The sequence below is a fragment of the Corythoichthys intestinalis genome, chromosome 18, assembly GCF_030265065.1.
Source record: "Corythoichthys intestinalis isolate RoL2023-P3 chromosome 18, ASM3026506v1, whole genome shotgun sequence".
Classification (NCBI taxonomy): domain Eukaryota; kingdom Metazoa; phylum Chordata; class Actinopteri; order Syngnathiformes; family Syngnathidae; genus Corythoichthys; species Corythoichthys intestinalis.
In genome coordinates, this window is record NC_080412.1 from 36,924,743 (window position 1) to 36,945,958 (window position 21,216).

A 21,216-nucleotide genomic window follows, 5' to 3' on the forward strand; every position below is an offset into this window, starting at 1 on the left:
TAGTGGTTGACTAAATACTTCTTTGCCCCACTGTATATCTATAAATTATGAATGCATAAAAAACATTAGCTCAAACAAAAACTTACCTTATGTTGGTCTTAACAGGGAGCAGCTGAATTCAGCTATGTTAAATGAGTTCTGTCATATTCACTGTTGCCACTAGAGGGCAGTGTGTCCACCCAAATCAATAAAAATAAATGCAAACACTTTCAAAACAACCCATTACAATGCCTCTCTAATTAAACAATTACTTGAAGCAGCATAATTTGATACGCAGCTTTTTTCTAATCGAATACTCGAGTTAATCAATTAATTGTTGCAGCACTAATGCAATCAGAATCAACCATTCCACAGAAACACAAATGAGACATGAATCAAAAAAACAATCGATTTAACCTTTTAATTTTCTGGTACTTTTGTTTTGGAAAAACCTGACAAGTGTTTTACTGTATATATATTTATAAGTAAACATGTTGCCCGTATCGTTGGGTTGCTTAACAGTGAATTATGATCGAAATACGTACCAAAACAATTCTTAAATAACGATGCATGCAACAGGAACACAATAGAACAAACTACTGTAAATAAATAATAAAAGTGCTTGAGATGAACCTGAAAACGTCACAAGAAACAAAAATGAAACGCCAACATAAATCTTCAAACGTCTCGTCTACGTTTTTCACTTCAAAAATGCTGTTTTAGAACAGTTTTCTATAAGATATCACAACCTTTGAAATTCACACCGTAATGATGGCTCTAATGCAGAAGTAGTGAGAGGGAAGCTTGACATTATCTGAGAAAAGCGCAGTCTACAAAAATATCGGTCACTTGCTTCTCTGAGGTGTTTCGATTTTTCCGAAATAAAGCAGTCATAAATAAAACGATAGTCCGTGACTTCACAGTACAAAAGAGATTTGTCCCAAAAGAAAGATTCAAGTCACCGTGACAAATATTTTCATGACCTCGAGATTTTTGGCAACAACCCTGAACAAAAATAAATGTGCATGAACATAATGAAACTTAGTACAGTACAATGACCTAAAACAGAGGCCATTTGTAGAATAAAAAAATTGAAAAAGGCTGAAGCCCTCAGTGCTGTGGCCACCAAAGCATCTGACATGCAAACTAGTAATTTCCTACCATCCCGGAGGAGAGAAGGCACACATTATCTCCCAAATCTGCTGCATGTTTCTTCCCTGCGTGGCATAAACGGCCTCAATAATCGTACAAATAATAACAATAATGTACCGCAGCGGCGCGCCACGCTGAACAAACCGTTCTTTATTTTGCTTTCTGACGCCCGATCAGTCTGTGCAGCTTTTCGCAGTTGTCTAGCCTCATGGACTCCGCCTTCTGCTTTAGACGCTCGTCTCGGTACAGCTGTCCAAGGTTCATCAAATCCGATTCTGAACGGGACAGGGTTTCACACTTCAAATATTTGCTGGGGAACAATAGATCACAACCAGACAATGATGTTGACATACTCTGCTGTTTCTCTTTCCAACAGCTGCTCTGCAAGTGTTCGATGTAGTCACTCTCTATGGTCTTCTCCAACTCATTCAGGGCGTCGCCGCGGTACTCTTTCTCAAAACCTTTATCCACGTAGTACGGCACGCCCATGTGTTGCGTTTCCCGGGAAACCACCAGGCCCAGGCTCCTGAAAACAGTGCCAGCATTTCGTTCACACTGACTGAGAATTGTGAATAATCCTTCACACTCACGGTTTATAGAAGAGACTATAAGGCGGGTTGGTGGCCATCATCTGAGTGAACACCGAGATAAGGATCAGCACCAGAACAGGGAGGAGATGCAGCAGGGCTGTGAAATTGTTCTGTGGGCACAGTAAAGTATGGTACTTTATAAGAAGGGCTGTCAAACGATTAAAATGTTGTAATCGAGTTAATCACAGCTTAAAAATTAATAAATCGTAATTAATCGCAATTCAAACCATCTCTATAATATGCCATATTTTTCTGTAAATTATTGTTGGAATGAAAAGACAAGACGGATATATACATTCAACATACTGTACATAAGTACTGTATTTGTTTATTATAACAATAAATCAACTAGATGGCAATAACTAGTGATGCACGATAATACATTTTTCAACCGATAACCGATAATTTCCTCCTCGTTCCAACCGATAATCGATAATGTCAAGGTGATAATTCTATTAAAACATTTATGTAAATTTTTAAAGTAAACACAGGAGAAAATATTACTGGGGAAAAATATAATTTATTATATTCTTATTTATTATATCGGCGGCGTTGAATTGGACAAAATTGCTTCAGTTGCGCACATTTGGAGGCTAAATCAAGTATAAAATTATCGGATTGCATTATCGGTTGAATTTTTTAATATCTGGATTATCTGTGTAAAGTAATAATTGCCACTATCGGCCGATAATTATCGGTAACAGATATTATCGTGCATCTTTAGCAATAACATTATTAACATTCTGTTAAAGCGATCCATGGATAGAAAGACCTGTAGTTCTTAAAAGATATATGTTCGTACAAGTTATAGAAATTTTATATCAAAACCCCTCTTAATGTTTTCGTTTTAATAAAATTTGTAAAATTTTCAAACAAAAAATAAACTAGTAGCTCGCCATTGTTGATGTCAATAATTACACAATGCTCATGGATGGTGCTGAAACCCATAAAATCAGTCGCACCCAAGCGCCAGCAGAGGGTGAAAAAACACCAAAAAACACAAGTAACAAATGGACATGACACTGTCATTTTAATCTGTTTGAGCGGGGCATGTGCGTTAAATGCGCCAAATATTTTAACGTGATTAATTAAAAAAATTAATTACCGCCCGTTAACGCCATAATTTTGACAGCCCTATTTATAAGCATTTCTTCTTAACTCATTCACTCCCAGCCATTTTCACCGGAGCAAGGACCTCCGCTCCCGGCCGTTTTACTGGATTTTGACTGATTTTGCAAGGCCCACAGAAAGTTCTGTTCTATTGCTATATAAACATGAAACCCACCAAAAGAAAGATTAGACTCTCTTCTTTCAGCAGAAAAAAAGTTCATATCTTTTTCCATTCTTTAGAAATCAGCATTAGAAAATAGCTTAGTTTGAGCAATTTTCCAATTTCTGATGAAAAAACTGAGAAATTGAGCTTTTTGTAAAAGCATACATTTCAAACATAACTTGGTCTTTAACACAGCTATTTTTCGCTTCTGTGACATCCCAAACATCTGAATAATGTTTTCGTTCTACAAAATAACAAAAACAACAAGACAAATAGAGCTTTTGATCGCAAAGTAACAATTTATTTACACATAACTAAACGACTGAACTGTTGAACTATTTGCGCACATAACAACAGGGAAGGCTATCGGCTGCTCCCGGTTGAATAAGGTGGCTCCCAGTAATCTGATGAGTCCGGATCAAGACCTGTGTCACTTTTTTCATCATCTTTATCGTTGGTTTGAACTTCGGGCTCAGGAGTAACGCAACGTAGGCTCCGCAAAACGCGTGGGGAACCTGACGCTGCTGTGCCCGTCATCGTCTGTCTCATCAAGATAGATTTTTTTGAATACTTCTTTGATGATGGTTTCGTTTTCTTTTCAAAACACTCCTCCAGTGTCGTTTGCCCTTTTTTCCCGATCATTCTCCACATTTTTATCAAATTCTCACGCATCTTCACAAGATCCCTCCAACTTCCGTTTCCTGACTATTTTTCTTCACTTCCTTTCTTGGCCCGAGATGAGTTCTTACAAAATGCGCTACTACCCTCCAGTGGCCAGTTTTATTGCTTTAAAATGAGTTTTGAGCATTGTGCATTGCACTTTAGGTGCAACAGAACCTAGATGCCTCTTGTCAAAATTTAAAAAAAAAAAAAAAAAACCTAGAAGACGTATAAATACTTTTTTAGGACACTGAAACAATTAAAAACAGAACATATTAATACGTTTTTGGGAGCAAATGAGAAAGTGAATCTCTGACTTAAAGACCTGTAGGCTCTAATAAGGCACAATTGTTCTCTTTTACCAAAATATGTTATTAGAAACACATATATTCTTGCCATTGATTAAAAAATCTATAATATTTAGAACATGTTTTGACCTAAGGATGCCGGCATGTTTTACGAACACAATGCATGCTGGGGGTGATGATGCGGTTGGGCTGGACTGGGAGAATAGCTGTGCTACATAGCAAGTGAAGCTAGTATGAAGCTAGTATGACAACTGGCATGATTTTGTCACATTCTGCTGCTGGTCAGATTGTTTTGTTGCAGAGCTGTGGGGTGAGTTCCCAACGTCGTACCTGCTTCCAATTCCAGCTCATCAGCAGTGTGTTTAAACCGATCCTAGACGGCTTGCCGAGAAATTGGGTTGCTGCTATTTGACAGTTAGTATATCCCTTCGTGCTGGTTGCATCATTGCTTTTTTGTTTTTGCGTTTGTCTGCCTCTCACCGCGGTTTTCCCTCGGGTTGTTTTTTTTTTAAATGGACCCTGACCTACTGTTACGGACCCTTTTTTGTGCCTCCCTTTTCGTGATCGCGTTTTTTTTTTTTTGTGTGTTCAATAAATCCTTTGACGCAATCCCTATGTTATTATTGTCTGCTTGCTGTCTGAAGTGAGCCGCGTTTTCTAATTCTGTGGTCAAGCCGGCCGCACTTTCTTTTCAGTTGCGTTTCCCTTTCAGGTTTTACCGCACAGACAGACAACACATGTGGGTTGCGATTACTTTATAAGGAAAATCATGTCTCGAAGATCACGCGGTAGTCCTATGGTCTACGCGCTCGTCTGTCGCACGGGCAAAGTGGGTTCAAATCCTGCTAGAGACCTTGATTTAATTGATTTTGCTGCTCGTTTTGTGAAATATCAACAGTGCTGTCCTGCAAACTGGAAGGGCAGAACTTACGACATGTTTATGGAGCTAAAGAGTGACACTGTGGAAGTACGGCAGCGTTGCCCATTGACTTCACCGCCCAAAGTGCATTGCATCGTCAACAACAATGGCGACCTACTAGTTAATCCAAACGAAAACATTAAGAGGGGTTTGCATATCAAATTATTATAACTGATACTAACATTTATCTTTTAAGAACTGCAAGTCTTTCTGTCCGTGGTTCCATATAAAGGGGAAGTTCAGAATTTTTGACATTAGACTTAATCTTCGAGTTAGTGGGGGTTAATTAGTTGGTGGAGTTGATTTTAGAGATAGACTGATATATCGGCCGGCCGATATTTGGAAATTTTACGTATATTTGTATCTGACTTTTTTTTTTTTAAATGCGATTGGCCGATATGAAAAAGTTAATTTAGAACTAGAGATAGGGATTAGGGACGGTGCCATTTTTAGATGATCAGGTTATTAATTAAAAAAAAAGATGTTTTTCGGCTTCATGCTCGTACCGCCTCACTCTCCCTCCAGTTGCTTTTCTTGGTCAGCAGTGCACTGCGAGTTTTGCTTGTTAAAGTTAACGAGGATTGACAGGCGTTGAAGTATTGATCTTGCCAGAGAAGCTTAGCAGCACTACCTTCAAAGACGACGAATGTGTCAATCATCGTTTAGCTTGTAAATCACAAGTATACTGTGGCAACGCATTGTGTGTTTGTGTGAGGCTGTTCTCAGCAGTGGGCAGATTTGATTGGACACTCTCAAGGAAGCATTTAATAAAGCGCATTTTTCAATGTTATTTTTGCTTATAGATAATTTGAATTATGAAGGTGTCACGGTGGTAGAGCAGGGCGGTAAACCGAAAATGTACCGTTACCGAAATTCTTCACGATGACCGACGTAATTTTGACCATGTCGGTAAATTCGGTAATTTAATAAAAGAAGAAAATATAGTCTTTTCATCCCGCTTTGACCCTGTGTTGTTCGGCTATGTTCATTCCCCTTTAAGAAAGCAGACTGTGCTTACGTTTGGAGTCACATGGTTTTCAGGAAGCCAATCAAACAGAAGCCCGGTAGGCTAACGCTAGCAGCTAACGCTAGCGGCTAACGCTACAAGTAAACGGGATGAAGTCGGGCTTAAGTTAGCTTCGCCAAACTTTCACCCGACATTAAGTAAACTCTTGACGGGTTCCAGATAGAGATGGAAAAACCGAGGCTTTCTGAAACAATGAACCACTTTTAAGACAATTGCCCTAAATTGAATCACTGTTTGACACACTGCAAGAGCCCCATCTACTGGATAAACAGTGCACGTTTCTTTTTAAAAGTAAAGTTGACAAATTGCCTCAGCATTACATATCCAATAGAATTAAGTCGATGTCGTCTATTTCAACCAGGGGATCGTGTCGTCATTAAGTGTGATTTACACAATTAAAGTTGACCTCTTTAAGCCTGTGTCATTGCTTTTGTCTGTGAAGATGTGTTCAAAGCAGTATTTGTAATACACGACAGTGCTAGTCTTGTAAGTGGCTCGTCCTAGATGACGGGGAGTAACTATGTATTGTTTATTTTTTGTAAAAATTACAGTACAGTAAGCACAGAGCTTGGGAACAGGAATATTATTTATTGCATAATATAAGGATTTCCAAAATCATAAGATGTAAATAATTGAGCCGAATAAAAGAAAGGAAAGGTTTGTGAAACATTTTATTTTTTAATTAAGTATAATTTCTGGGGGGCGGGTGGATGTGTCGTATTTGTATCTATTCTAAATATCTAAACGTATGCCACTATCTAGTGTATAACAATGCGGAATGAATTTAATGAAATTCAAGTGATGATATTTTTCAAGTCATACAAGTTGTTATAAGTGTTCACACAAGAATTCTTATTGTTTACAATATTTTTTTTAATACTTAATGTTTAGACTGCATGTGCAATTGTTAAATTGAAAGCTGGTGAATAAATTTAACGAGAAAGTGTTAATTTGTATTCCATGCATTGATTAAAATTTTCAAAGTATATAACAGTTTGCTTGGGCGAATTTATCGTGATTTATCGTTATCGAGGTAAATCTGCTCAATTTATCGTGATACGTACTTAAGGCCATATCGCCCAGCCCTACACGGTGGGACAGTAACATGTTTAAAACTTTTTTGTTTTTTTGGAACAACACTTTTTCTGGAGAGCTATTTATTTAACCTTTTACTCAACTTCATAAGAGATGTTTCTGAGTCTAGGAGATTCAGGCACGTCTGGAGCTATTATTTTTTTTGTGTGTGATTCAACAAACATACGTTAGGTATTTCAATGAAGTTCGGTGTTTGCATTATTCAGTTTTTTTCAGCCAAGATTTACGCTTTTACTGCAAATGAATGCCGGCTCCAAAAATTGGTTATCGGCCCCTCTAACTACTAAGAATCGGTATCGGTCGTGAAAAACTCATATCGGTTGATCTCTAGTTGATTTCAACAAAGTCCAGGGGTCCGAAATTATGGGTGGGCCGATAAAAACATTGTATCGGATAATAACAATATCTGTTTTAGGCCAATATGCATGTTGCCTTCAAAGTGAATGTAGAAGCCTTTCATTAGATTTCTCCAAACTAAGATGCTTGGGATTTCTTATGTGAGCATTGTCATTATTAAAGCATCCAGTGTTGTATCACAATACAAGTCGCCAACAGCCATAATAATGTTAAGTTCACCAACGCATATATCTGTATTGGATTTTTGGAGTTGGACTATATCGGTTAAAATGTCATTATCAAACGACTCTATCTCTGGATTCTTTTCTTGCTTGTAGCCCTTAACTCAATCACTGCCACTGACAGTTCTCGACATCAATTTCAACTGGGATGGATGGCATTGAGTGATCATGTTTCACTGCCAATGGCGGCCATAGATGTCCAATCCAATCAGCGATAGAAGATCCTTTCTACTGGTCAACGTGCAGAGGTTGGTAGTACCGCGTTACATGTTCTCCGTTACATTTACTTGAGTACCTTTTAGAGAAAAATGTACTTCTAATAATAGTTTAACTAAGTCATACTTTTTACTTAGGTCGATTTGTGAAGAAAAAAACGCTACTCTTACTCCGCTACTTTAGGCTACACAAGTCGTTACATTTTTCATCTTAATTCTACATATTAGATTTTTTTGCCAATAATACTGAGAGTAGCTCTACCAATTCCACCAATGAGACGTCGCAACAATAATCACATGACTTCATTATACCAATCAGAAACAGGTTTGCCGTTCTATGATAACGCCAGCATGTTCATTCACGTGGCGTCTTTAAAGCACCGTAAAGAATGAAGTATTTGACATAGAGCGCTGCCCTCAACATGACTCGAACGCGCCGATTTTAACCTTTCTCCGAGTTTTTATTTGGCACCGTCTGACAATGGAAAACCGGAGATATGATCCTTTGAATTTCATAATAGTAACTCTAAAGGAACCATTCACTATTCAAACTCGGAACTATTTTCTCCACTAGAGGTCACTCATGCTCTTTGGACAAATATTGCTTCATTTCTGTAATTTTTTTTTCTCCCTTGCCGGAATTAAATGATTAAAAAAAAAAGTTCAGTAATATTTTGATAACAGTTCATAGGTACCCTATTACTTAAAAAAAATACCATTGTATATATATATATTTTAAAAAAATTTAAAAAAAACTAATAAAAATAGCAGTTACTCACAATGTTACTCGTTACTTACTTGTACTTTAGTACATTTTTTGCTACCTTTACTTGAGAAATATTATTTTGAAGTAACGCTACTCTTACTGAGTCAAATTTTTGGCTACTCTACCCACCTCTGCCAACGTGCGAGGTTTGCTAATTCAGTACATACGCAGCATAGCGAAATCACGACAAATAAGCGGCACCAAGAAGTACGTGAGTCACTGACTTGACTCGGGTTGTCTTCCGCCACATCCTCACGTCTCTCGTAAGCCCGTCGTCGTCTCGGCTGGTAGAACTGAGAGTAGGAGGCTCCCTGATTGGTGTACACGTGAACGTTCCCTGAGAAAAAGACAATGTCGGTACCGCTGTAACATGAGTGTGCTCACTGTCATGCGCCATGCTTACCTGTGGGGAAACGTCCTCCAAAGAAAATGTTAAAGAGTTCCTCGGGGGAAATGTCGGCCTCGAAGTCTCTGTGAAAATTTCTGTAGTGGCGGTGGTGGGTGGTATGTTGGGGTGCGCTCTCTGCTGTCGGCTGATCGCCATACTGATCGTACTGTTGCCTCTTCTCTGGATTGCTGAGCACAGCGTATGCGTTGCCAATGGCTGAGGAAAAACGGGAAAAGAGTATGGAGTTGCCGTGATTGAAATGCGCTCACGCAAACGTTAGAAAGAATTTTGATGTTGAAAGGAACTGCCTCCGACTCTTTATGTCTACTGTAAGCCCGGTTTCATCTAGATTACTGGTGCACGATAATTATTGGTCCAATAATTATCGGTCCGATAATAGGAATTATGACGTCATCCCGATAAATCCAATAACATTTATAATAGGACCGATAATATGTACTGTTCTGGCTTGGCAATTTACACAATATTTTGGAAAATCAGTTGACCATTTGCAGGGCATTGCTCCCACCTACTGGTCAGAATAATTCAATGCACCTATTTTTTTGTTACAGTAGTTTGGTTCAATCACTTACACATTGCGGTGTCTAGCGGTAGCATTGACTTTCATTAATGCTTTCTGTTACGTTTCCGCCTCGGAAATATATGTAAGTATTTTATGTTTACTATTACATATGGATGTGCAAAATATGTTTACTTCTGTGGTGAAGGGTCATATGTACAGAACTTCATAAGTTGTGTGATAGAAGCCAGCCAATGCTTTATTACTCAAGCTAGCGTGCTATGCTATACATATAATAGTTGTGCACATAAGTGTATTGTGCAGTTTGTTGTAGGGTTGTTCCGATCATGTGTTTTTTGAGTATCTGCTGACCCCGATATTTCCCGATCCGATTGCTTTTTTTTTTTTTGCTCCCGATTCAATTCCAATCATTCCCGATAATTTTTCCCGATCATATACTGTACATTTTGGCAATGCATTAAGAAAAAAATGAATAAAACTCGGACGAATATATACATTCAACATACAGTACATAAGTACTGTATTTGTTTATTATGACAATAAATCCTCAAGATGGCATTTACATTATTAACATTCTTTCTGTGAGAGGGATCCACGGATAGAAAGACTTGTAATTCTTAATTCTAGGATAAATGTGACCTTGTATATTGTGACTAAATATTGCCATCTAGTGTATTTGTTGAGCTTTCAGTAAATGATACTGTAGCCATTTAACTGTTCTGCCCAAATGCATGATGGGAAGTGCAACCATGACTGTGCGTAGTGGTGCCAATTGATATATCTCCTCTGCGTTGGGAAATAAAATAGGGTGTCAAGAAAAAGATCAACTACTACCTTTCTTCCCCACATTGCTTCCCACGATATTTCTAATTATTGAGAGAGGGATTGTAAGGCTTTAGCCAATTAAAAAAAAGCTTCAAAGGCTGCCAAAATTCTCTCTACTCCATTAACGTTGCCTTTTAATTCTATGTATATGTAAAACTGTGCCATTATAGACTGAACGCGACATAATAGCCCTAATTTAAGCCAAAACTAAAGACTCTGGATGAGTGTATGACATTTTGTATGTAACGTTAAATACAATTAGAAAACGATTTAATTAAAAAAAAAATATATATATATGTATATATATATATATATATATATATATTTATATATATATTTATATATATTAAAAAAAGGCATGTCCGATATTTTTTTGCTGATTCCGATACTTTGAAAATGACGTGATCGGACCCGATCGATCGACATCTCTAGTTTGTTGGATATTGAGTATGGAATATGTGTATTTTTCTGTTGTACTTTCACAATATTAAGACTAGTGCAGGGGTGTCCAAACTTTTTGCAAAGGGGGCCAGATTTGGTGTGGTAAAAATGTGGGGGGCCGACCTTGGTTGACGTCCTTTACGTAGAACAAGATATTTAAGCAAATTTTAGCAAGCCATTCTGTGTGTCACATTCGCTTTAATATTTTTTTAAATTATTTTTATTATTAAAAATCTCGCAAGGCGTCCTTTCGATTCTCAGATTCTTGCGAAATACTGCTGGTGTGGAATTAAACTACCTTCATGTTGCTTTAATTTCTCGCTACGTATCTTCCCTGTAATCTTGTCGTACATGTCAGCGTCTGTTGTTTGGTAATATTGCCTCACATTGAACTCTTTAAAAACAGCGACTGTCTCTTTGCAAATGAGGCAGACACAGTTGTTGCGTATTTTAGTGAAGAAATAGTCCGATTTCCACCTATCCCTGAAGTGTCGGCCGTCGCATTCAACTTTCTTTTTTGTGTTGATTGTCACCATTTTAGAAAATTGGGAGTTAAGGGTCACATGGGGTACTGTTGCTGAGAGTGCTGCTGCCTTTTAGTGGGTAAATGAGGAGCAGCATTTAGCGTGTAAGCTACTTCTTATGATGGTAGCAGTACTGCTGACCAATTTATTAAGTCTGTGCGGGCCAGACATTATTGATTTTATGACAGAGGCTGGGGGCCGGATGAAATTTGACCAGGGGCCGCATTTGGCCCCCGGGCCGGACTTTGGACATGTCTGGACTAGTGTCTTCCCATAAAAGCAAGAAAAGACCAAGCCTTGTGGTTTATGGAAGTGCATTCATTCTTAGCTGGCTGTCGGGCAGTGCAGAAGTGAAACGCACTGTTTTGTTCATGTCATGATGAAAAATCTGATGAGATCAAAGGCAAATCTTTGTTGAATCCACCACAATTTTTTTTTTTTTAAAACCTCCAGGTGTTCAAAAACTCAGGTTATACGTTTAAAAAAAAGTATATATTTATTATCGGTTATCGATATCGGTATCGGCTTTGAGGAGCAGGAAGTTATCGATTTCGGTATCGGTTTCAAAAAATGGATATCGTGCACCCCTAATCTAGATGCAGAATTTTTTATGGCTCCAAGCTAAGAAAATATTTATTTTCATTGTACAGTTATGTTCACATTTCTGGTTATCGGTTCAAAGTATAACAAGCACAAAACATTTATACTTTTAAGCTTTTCTCTTTAAATTCTCTACCTTTGAATGCGTCAGTGGCCCCTGGAGCAAAGTTCTTATCCGGGTGAAACTTTAGGGCCAGCTTCCTGTACGCCTTCTTCAGATCTTCATCGCTGGAATTCTTAGGAACTCCAAGAATTTCATAGAAGTCTCTGCAATTCTTAATCCTATAGGGATGTGAGTCAAATGCAAATGCAAGCTATTATTATGCGAGCATTTGATCTGACAAGGGAATAACTAAAGATATAAATGTACCTGAGAACACCCTGGCGCTGCTCTTCTGTGTAGCTCTTCTTGTCATCGCCGCTTGCGGGTGTTTTCTCTGCACTTCCACAGTCCTCGTCTCTCCAACCTTTGGGCGGGGGCACGTGGTTTGCTTCTGGAGCAGCGTTGCTTCCATTTTTAAGTATGGCGTCAATCAGCACTATAGAGAGGATTGTTTAGAGGAGAAAGAAAACTTCAGTAGTGATGTCTGCGTACAGTCTCCAGTGTTTCCACTAGAATTTTTTGAAGCAGTGGTGGTGGGCTGCATCGGAGTCTGACAGCCTCACCATGTCGTGCCACAGCAATTTTTTTTTTCATTATTTTTTCCCCCAAGAAGAACCATAACAAATATATATTTGAAATATTTCATTAGCTAGGCTAATATCGTAACTCTCAGCTACGGTACAGGGTACATGTAGTTAAAATGCATAGCTGATTACAGCTACGTTACCCTACGTTATAATACGACTTTTTTTCTTGTAGCAATAGTACGACTTACATCTCGTAGTGACTCAGGGGTCGTCAACCCAAAATGTTGAAAGAGCAGTATTTTCGCCTGTGGGAACCTAAATCCAAGCACATTTACGTTTGCAGCCGACGTTTTATTACTGGTGAGTAAACTTTAATTTTTGCCCCAATTAGCTGCTAGGATTCAATAGACTAGGCAGTGCTTATTATTACCGTAACCAGCAACTCGCAAAGCGTTATTTTTCTTTTGCCGTGAACTGCTCTGATTAGTCAATCGGTATATTATTGGCCTGGTGGGAATTGGTTATTTTGCCGTGACGTGCAAAATCAGTCAAAATCCAGAAAAACGGCCGGGAGCGAAGGGCCTTGCTCTGGTGAAAATTACTGGGAGTGAATGAGTTAATACAATTAATATGGAATTTATGAATGATATGAACTTCTCATAGGACTGTTTTTAACTTGTATATAAACATCAGTCTTTGAATTTGAATGTGATGAAGTTTCTTTCCACAGGAGTGCACTTTCACAAAGATGTTTATTTTTCAAAAGCTCACGTAGAAAAAAACATTTACCCATATTCTTTTGCCATACATGTACCTTAGCTGGGAGCTAGGACGAAGCATTAGTAAAAATTCTTCTATTGATTATAATTTCATGTAGATGAGGTAAAAGAATAAGGTTTCCTTATTTGTAAATCTGATTCTGTAATCGAAATCTCAAAATTCGAACGCTTCCAGGTAGAGATGTCCCGTCCGATCGGCATTCCGATCGATCGGGTCCGATCACGTCATTTTCAAAGTATCGGAATCGGCAAAAAAACATCGGATATGTTTTTTAATATATATATATTCTTTAATTAAATCTAATTTATTTTATTTATTTTATTTAACATTACAGACATAATATGTTACACTCATCCAGAGTCTTTAGTTTAGGCTTAAGGTAGGGTTATCAAATTTATCCTGTTAACGGCGGTAATTACTTTTTTAAAAAAATTTATCACGTTAAAATATTTAACGGAATTAACGCATGCGCTGCACGACCTACTCACGCATTGTCGCATTCAATCTGTAATAGGGCCGTTTTACCTATATATGTAGAGAGCTAAAAGGCAGCGTAAAATGAGTAGAGTGAATTTTGGTAGCCTTTGGAGCCTTTTTTTAATTGGCTAAAGCCTTACAATCCCTCTCCCTACGATTAGAAATATCGTGTGAAGCAATGTGGGGAAGAAAAGTAGTAATTGATCTTTTTCTTAACACCCTATGTTATTTCCCAACGCAGAGAAGATATTACCAAATTGATACCACTACACCAGGGGTCGCGTTAACCGAATATTTTCCGTCGTTGACCGATTTTTTTAAACGGTGACGGAAAAAACTGAAGTCCATCTGTCATTTTGACAGGTTGCAATTCACACCCAAGACCACAGGGTGGCGAGTGAGCATATTAATTAGCTATTGTCTCTCTTGATGCATGACGTCGTTGGCCTTACTCTGAAAAATGTCAAGGCAACTGAGTGTCCGAAGTTTCTTCAAAAAGCCCCAAAACGACGATGGTGTTGATAAAAGAGGTGAAAAAAAGAGGGACTGCACAAGCGGGCACGCAATTCAAGTCCATGAGCACCAGGAGGAAAGTGTGAGACTGGGTTCAGGCCACAGCAGGTGAACTGTTAATTTCATTGTTCCATATGTAACCTCATCTGCTTGATGTGTGATGATGGCACGGTGTGGATTCTCCGTTAAGCTTGTTCGGACAGAATATTAATTTAAAATGAATGAAAACTAAATACTATTGAATATGTTGAAGCGGTATGCAGTGTTAAGAGTCTTGTTAGCTCGAATTGCTGTGTCCAGCCGCTGTAGCTCTGCTGCTTTCTGTGAACGCTCTATTCATATTCAAGTCGGAACGCACGCAGCTCTTAAGTGTCTTTGTCACGTGACTGTGTCGTAGCCGGTAACGCGCTCGGCCAAATGGACACACAAGTACGGAAGGTGAATTATGCCAAACAAAGGGTCACCACAATGTCATTATCATCATTTTAAAAATTTAAGTGGTCAAAATAGATTATGACCGGATTTTTATGACCCTGTCAGTCAAAATGACAGACAACGAAAAAGTCTAGCACAACCTCTGCCCTACACACAGTAATGGTTGCACTTCCCATCATGCATTTGGGCAGAACAATTAAATGGCTACAGTATCATTTACTGAAAGCTCAACAAATACACCAGATGGCAATATTTAGTCACAATATTCAAAGTCACATTTATCCTTTAAGAATTACAAATCTTTCTATCCGTGGATCCCTCTCACAAAAAGAATGTAAATAATGTAAATGCCATCTTGAGGATTTATTGTCATAATAAACAAATACAGCTCTTATGTACTGTATGGTGAATGTATATATTCGTCCGAGTTTTTTTCATTTTTTTCTTAATGCATTGCCAAAATGTATATGATCGGGAAAAATTATCGGGTATGATTGGAATTGAATCGGGAGCAAAAAAAAACATGATCGGAACAACCTCACCTCCAGGAGCATTGGAGTGTTAGAACCGGGCCCCATTGATTCTCGATGCCCAACCCTACTTATGACAGATGTCATTTTATGTCATCCGACTAATTATCTCACTTTTGAATGGATGTAAAAGACCCGAGCTGGACATAAATGGAGTTAGACTGGTAATCTGAATGATGACGAATAAGCATTCATTAATTCCCACGATAGTGTCATTTAGAGGTGTGCAAAATTTCCGATTCTTAGATTATTCGCGATTCGGCCGTGGAAGACTCGAGAACGATTCACAAACATCCAAATTCCGATTATTGAAATATGCCAAGTAAAGCGGAAGTACAACACACTCAACGCGCCGCGCGGTCTTCGGGACGGAACGGAGCGGGAGTAGCGAAACATTATGCTTCTCATTAACCGGCCCCTCGGGTAATGCCAACGCTCAACTCACGGCTCTAGCTCAACTCATGCCACGAGATAAAAAAACACAACAACATACCTGACTGCTGCCGAAAAGCTGCTACAAGTAGAGCTAAGCTACATAATGTTACGGTAGATATCATTTATATAGGACTAGATGGTTTATAGACTCGGTAGCAGCACATCTGCAAAAAGCTAGATGCGGGCGTTAGTAAACGGCCGCCATCTTAAAGCAGTAAACTTCCCTGCAACGCTGTTGTAGCGAACCTTCCAAGCAAACCGAATTAACTTTTTATCTAAAATACTCCTAAATCGGTAAAATATTGACTTGAATCTATCTTTAAAATAGTTTTAAAACTTTCACATGTCAAAAGTAGACAAAAGGGAAATTATGGAATAATGGGAGCAATTTTAACAACTTTAATGGTTGATTCACAACATTAAATTAATTGAATGTAGTTTAAAGCTGCTGATACAGAATGGGGACTGGAGTTTTTTTATTTAATGTTATTTTTGTATATTTGTTTACTGCTATATGTTAACTTGATACTGAAATAGTTTGGTTTAGCCTGAGAGTATTTTTGAACAATTTTGGAACTAATGTACAAAACTTTATAAAAAAAAAAAATAAATAAATAAATAAATAAATAAAAAATTAAAAAGGAGGGGGGTGCATCAATAATCGTTTTATAATCGAATCGGAGCCTCTGAATCGTAATCGTAATCGAATCGTTAGGTACCCAAAGATTCCCAGCTCTAGTGTCATTGCATAATTAATACGGTCTTATGGCAGTGTTATGACACCGCTGTCAAATATAGCGTTCCCTATTAACTCAAATAAATCAACAAATAAGCCGCACTGGACAATAAGGTACAGGAATTTATATGAGGTGAAAAAGTAGCGTCTTATAGTCTGAAAATTATGGTAAATACTTGTGTAGTTTTTCATTTAAGGCTTACTAAATTGATTACACCCAACTTTTACCTAAGTATTAATACTCAAGTGTAATTTTAGCGACTTTGATCATCTTCATGTCGCTATGAGAAGGGCAAAATGCACAAGTTCATTCACAATATTTCTAATATATACAAAGTGCTGAGTGGGAATAAACATTATACCAGTTCGACAGCTTAGTCATGTCCCCAACTAAATAAAGTTGCTGCTAAAGATGCATGTCAACCAAAAATAAAGTATGATAATTAGGTAACTTAACAGGAGCCTAATGCTCCGACATGAGCCTTGGCTTGTTACATGCAGGGCTGCTAATATTACCTCTGGCCCGGGTGCTGGGGTAGATATCCTGGGCTTCATAGAGCAACTGCAGCGCTCGCTCCTTCCGCCCGGACCTTAACAAGAGCTTCGCCTTCTCTATCAGCCGGTCCGACTCGTCTTTGTCCATTTGTTGTTTCTTGTCGTCAGCGTCTTATGGCCTAAAAGCCGCCGGGGCTGCAGCCTCTGCGAGCCGATAGCACTGTACCCCGATAGCCACGTTAGCTTGGCTGGCAGGCAACTGCGTGACGTTAGCTCGCAGGCTAACTAGCAAGCGAACTAGTTAGCTTCAAGCTGGCACTGACCTGGCGCTAACCGACCAACTGGCAGCGGTGGTTGTCGACAACCAACAAAAACTCAAAGACGCGTGACATTATGTCTTTTGTGGACAAACAGAACAAAATAAATATTTGCACGGACTTTTAATAAAGCATGCACAAATAGTTTAATGACAGTTTTTGCACCTGCTAAGGAGCTTGGACTGAGAGTGGTTGATTCTTGGGAAAATTCATTACCAGTTGCAAACAACTTATTGGCGCATTACCGCCCCCACTGGTGTGGAGTGTGGATCTTGAGTTTTACTTACCAATTCTCAAAACGGACATTAAAAACTACACAATCTATTTTCCTCACCAATTCTCAAAACTAAAATTAAAAACTATACAATCTGAAATACTATTTTGATAATAAGAAATTAAAAAAGACATGTCTGTATAGTGATGGCCGAAAAGTTTGATTGCATGTAATTGACTTTCCTTTAAAGGATTAAAACTGCAACAAAAATGAATTAAATGAACAAAAAATATATTTCTATGATTGGTCAAAATTATTTTTCGAACAGATCATGTGACAAGCAATTTAGACGGTCATTTGCTTTGCATTTAATTAAAAAAAAAATTAGGGAAGGGCAATTTTATTTTTCAAATGATTTTTTTTCTTTGATTGAAAATATTTTTTGGGATTGAATGATTTAAACTTCTCATATTATGGCCCATACACAAAAAGGATTGCTTCAATCAAAGAAAACTTTTTCAATGAAAAATGAAGTGTTCCAATGCAAATTTTTCAATCTGAAATATTTTTTCGCATTCAAAAACTTTTTCCATGATTGAATTTTTTTTTTTTTTTTTTTTTAATTGAAGTAATTTTTCTTTTTGAAAATATTGTTTTGAAGCAACTTATTTTCTGATTGAATAATAAAGACAAATATGTCCTAGCCAAAATGTGGCCCAAACACAAATCAACATTACCGTACATCAATCAAAAAAGTTGCTTCAATCAAAAAAAAAAAAAAAAAAAAAAAAAAAAAAATCACAGAAAAATAGCTTTCATGTGAATTGTTTTGAGTTTTAAATTTATTTTTGCATTCAAACATTTTTTTTAATTGAAGTGACTTTTTTTTTTTTAAATATACTGTATATTTTGATTGAAGCAACTTTTTTTGATTGAATAATAAAGACACAAATCTACCTCCATATGGCTCCGCCCAGGGGATACAATTTTTGACTGGGGTAACTACATTGGCACGACACCGGCGGGCGTACCATATTCCAGCCTGATTTAGAATTCCCCTCTAGAATGATGGGAAACAAAAAACCCTCATTTTGAACTTATTATTACAAATATTCTTGTAAGTAAATTTTATTGGTGACACTACATTTCTGGGTCATCAACACCATAACTTTATTACCTTTCCACTATCCTGCATAGTTTTTGTTTTTTTACATTGAGTTACATTCACAGTAAGGTTTCCCTCAAATATAAACCTGAGTGCTTTTGTTGGTGTGCCGGGAAAGAATGGTGAAAGCCTTGACTAACCTGTGACTTGACCACCTTTTGACTTGACACAACTCCTCTTTACAACCTATGACTTGACAGGACTCATCTTCACAAGCTTGTGACCAGGGCTGGACTGGGACAAAAAATCGGCCCGGGCATTTTGAGCCGAGACCGGCCCACCAGGTATTGATGGAAAGACAATTAAGCCTATGAATGAAAACAAACTTTCTTGTGACAATGCTTTCACACTGTCTTGTTGGTGTATATATACTTAAACAAAAACTTAAACATACACCATCCTTCCAGTCCCAATATTCTATACAGTACTTAGCGGATATCAAAAGGCTGCATGGTCTAGTTAACCTCCTGAACAATGTACAACGTATGATGGGATCCTGAAATTAGGACAGGGATTAATACGGAATAGAGGTGAGACATGGTCATTGATGAATATATTAAAATGAATAAATGACAGATTTAGTGATTTTTTCATAGACTATTTATTTACTGCATCAATAAAAGTGCAAATAAATATATCCACAGAATAGGCCCTCAAACACGGAGACCTTTAAAAAGTGAAAGGAGACAGAGGAAGATAAGTGATAAAGAATAACACTTTATGGACTTGTATGATCACAGTACTGGTTTCTAGAAAAATCTGGGAAAATAGTTGCATCATATACTCCATATAGTACTTACTTAGGGCAAACTCCTGAACAAACAATGAACAAAGTATGATGGGATCCTGAAAAATAGGACACAGAGTTGAGATGAATATTAAAATGTGTAAATTACAGACTAACTATAAAAACACTCAGAGAGCACAGACCTGTTTGTATGTCTGTACCCTCATCTATTACCTCACTGTGTCAAAAAAATGTGATAAGCCCCTATTTTTCTCATGTACTGGATCACAGTACCCAGAATATTGGCAGAATTCAAATGATAATGTGTCATTTCATAGCAACTACCATTTCCATGTCCTGTATTTTTTATTTTTTACAAGCAATCTGGGCAATTTTCTTGGAGTTGCATACACATATGCTGAAAATCGCCCTATCCTGCAATGATAATGAATCCTTCAAAAAAATCCTGGATCAAGACAGTGATCCGGATCACCTCTAAATCTAAATTGAATCATCTCTTCCTTGTCCCAGAGTGGACATTTCCTGAAAATTTCATTAAGATCCGTCCATAACTTTTTGAATTATACTGTACACAAACAAACCAACTTAGCAGAATTAAGTGATATTTTCACAGACTAATGTACTTACCATATCAATAAACAGTAACCTTGAACCTCCACTGCAGCAAAACTTTGCAAAGCAACACCAAATGCTTCCTCAAACATGGGAACCTTCAAAGTGAGACAGGTGAAAAAGAATGTCACCTGAGGGACTTGCTCTGATGATCACAGTGCTGGTATTTTTACTCAGTTGAATCATGTATTCTATACAGTACTTACTTAGAGGAATCCAAAAGTCTGCATGGTTAAGTGAACTTCCTGAACAAACATAGAACATGATGGGATCCTGAAAAAAGGACAGAGAGGAACAGAGACCACTCATAAACTGTCATATAGTTGAGATTTCGCACTTTTGACAGAAGTTTGAATGGAAACTACCAGGCTAAATCTTGCCTGTGTTGTCTTACCAAAAAAAAGTTATGTGATCGGACGCGCCGGCGCGTCCGCTCGACCTTATAAGGTTTTTAACTACCTAACAAATAGCGATAATACTTAACTAACTAAATTAATGAAATAAAGTTACTTAAGCACTAACATAATTACAACTAGAATAGCATCATAGAAACCGTCCAGCATTAGAGAAACCCCATCATGTTAGTTTGCATGCACAGCTAGCTAAATTGCCTGACGGCCTAATTATAACTACTGGCGGTGTTAAGAGTTAGCGAGCGCAATGAAAATAAACTACACCCACGCTTAATTCATATCTGAACCAGATAGACTGCAGTTCAACACTTCTTACCTGAAGTTCAGATTCCCCTCCACTCGGACCGCCGGCGGCCACGGGTCTCTCCTCCTGCCTCCCCTTCCCCTCATCCACCTGACGGCCACCCCCGCCATCGTAACCTGCGGTTGCTGCTGTCGCTGAAGAGGAAGCTCCGCCACCGGCAACATTTAGCGGCATCCGCATGAAGGGCTTGTCTCTTTCTATCTCTAATTTTTCCGCGCCTCCTTTCCTTTTCTTGTAGTTATCCATTTTGTTTATCTCCTCTCTCTGTATGTCTGATTAATGTATATCTGATACCTCTGATCAAGAGGGAGGGGGCATCGGCCCTCGTTTGTAATTGGTCCAGCCCATAACCAATCTTGACTGATGGGCCGATCTACCAGTTTTGTGTACCAATGTGATTAATGCCGTTAGGTAAAAAAAAAAAAAAAAAATTCAGGACCGGCCCAAAATCGCCATCGGCCCACCGGGCATTTGCCCGGTATGCCCGATGGCCAGTCCAGCGGTGCTTGTGACTCGGCTCGACTCGACATG

The 21,216-nt window shown here is 38.1% G+C and overlaps 1 protein-coding gene across 2 annotated transcripts; it reads right to left on the reverse strand.

Annotated features, from left to right (window-relative positions):
- Positions 1–372: 372 nt before the first annotated feature.
- Positions 373–17,452, reverse strand: dnajc18 (DnaJ (Hsp40) homolog, subfamily C, member 18). Of its 2 annotated transcripts, none has more exons than XM_057820009.1 (9): positions 16,934–17,452; positions 12,252–12,420; positions 12,018–12,163; positions 8,966–9,166; positions 8,787–8,899; positions 1,722–1,831; positions 1,485–1,657; positions 1,276–1,406; positions 373–1,196 (listed from the first exon to the last, which is right to left on the reverse strand). In XM_057820009.1, the coding sequence occupies exons 1-8, from the start codon at positions 17,058–17,060 to the stop codon at positions 1,282–1,284; spliced, it is 1,164 nt and encodes a 387-aa protein (XP_057675992.1). In that variant the 5' UTR covers positions 17,061–17,452; the 3' UTR covers positions 373–1,196; positions 1,276–1,281. The 2 variants fall into 2 exon arrangements, with proteins under 2 accessions (XP_057675992.1, XP_057675991.1); XM_057820008.1 differs by having other exon boundaries at positions 374–1,406; positions 16,934–17,116; positions 17,236–17,452.
- Positions 17,453–21,216: the final 3,764 nt, after the last annotated feature.

Bases quoted from the DNA above. Each gene is read 5' to 3' on its own strand.
- dnajc18 (XM_057820009.1), bottom strand. From the start codon at position 17,060: ATGGACAAAGACGAGTCGGACCGGCTGATAGAGAAGGCGAAGCTCTTG. The intron at 1,832-8,786 runs GTCAGTGACTCA...CTGTGCCCACAG, and splicing joins CGGAAGACAACCCGAGTCAA to AACAATTTCACAGCCCTGCT. The intron at 1,658-1,721 runs GTGAGTGTGAAG...CACTGTTTTCAG, and splicing joins TATAGTCTCTTCTATAAACC to GAGCCTGGGCCTGGTGGTTT.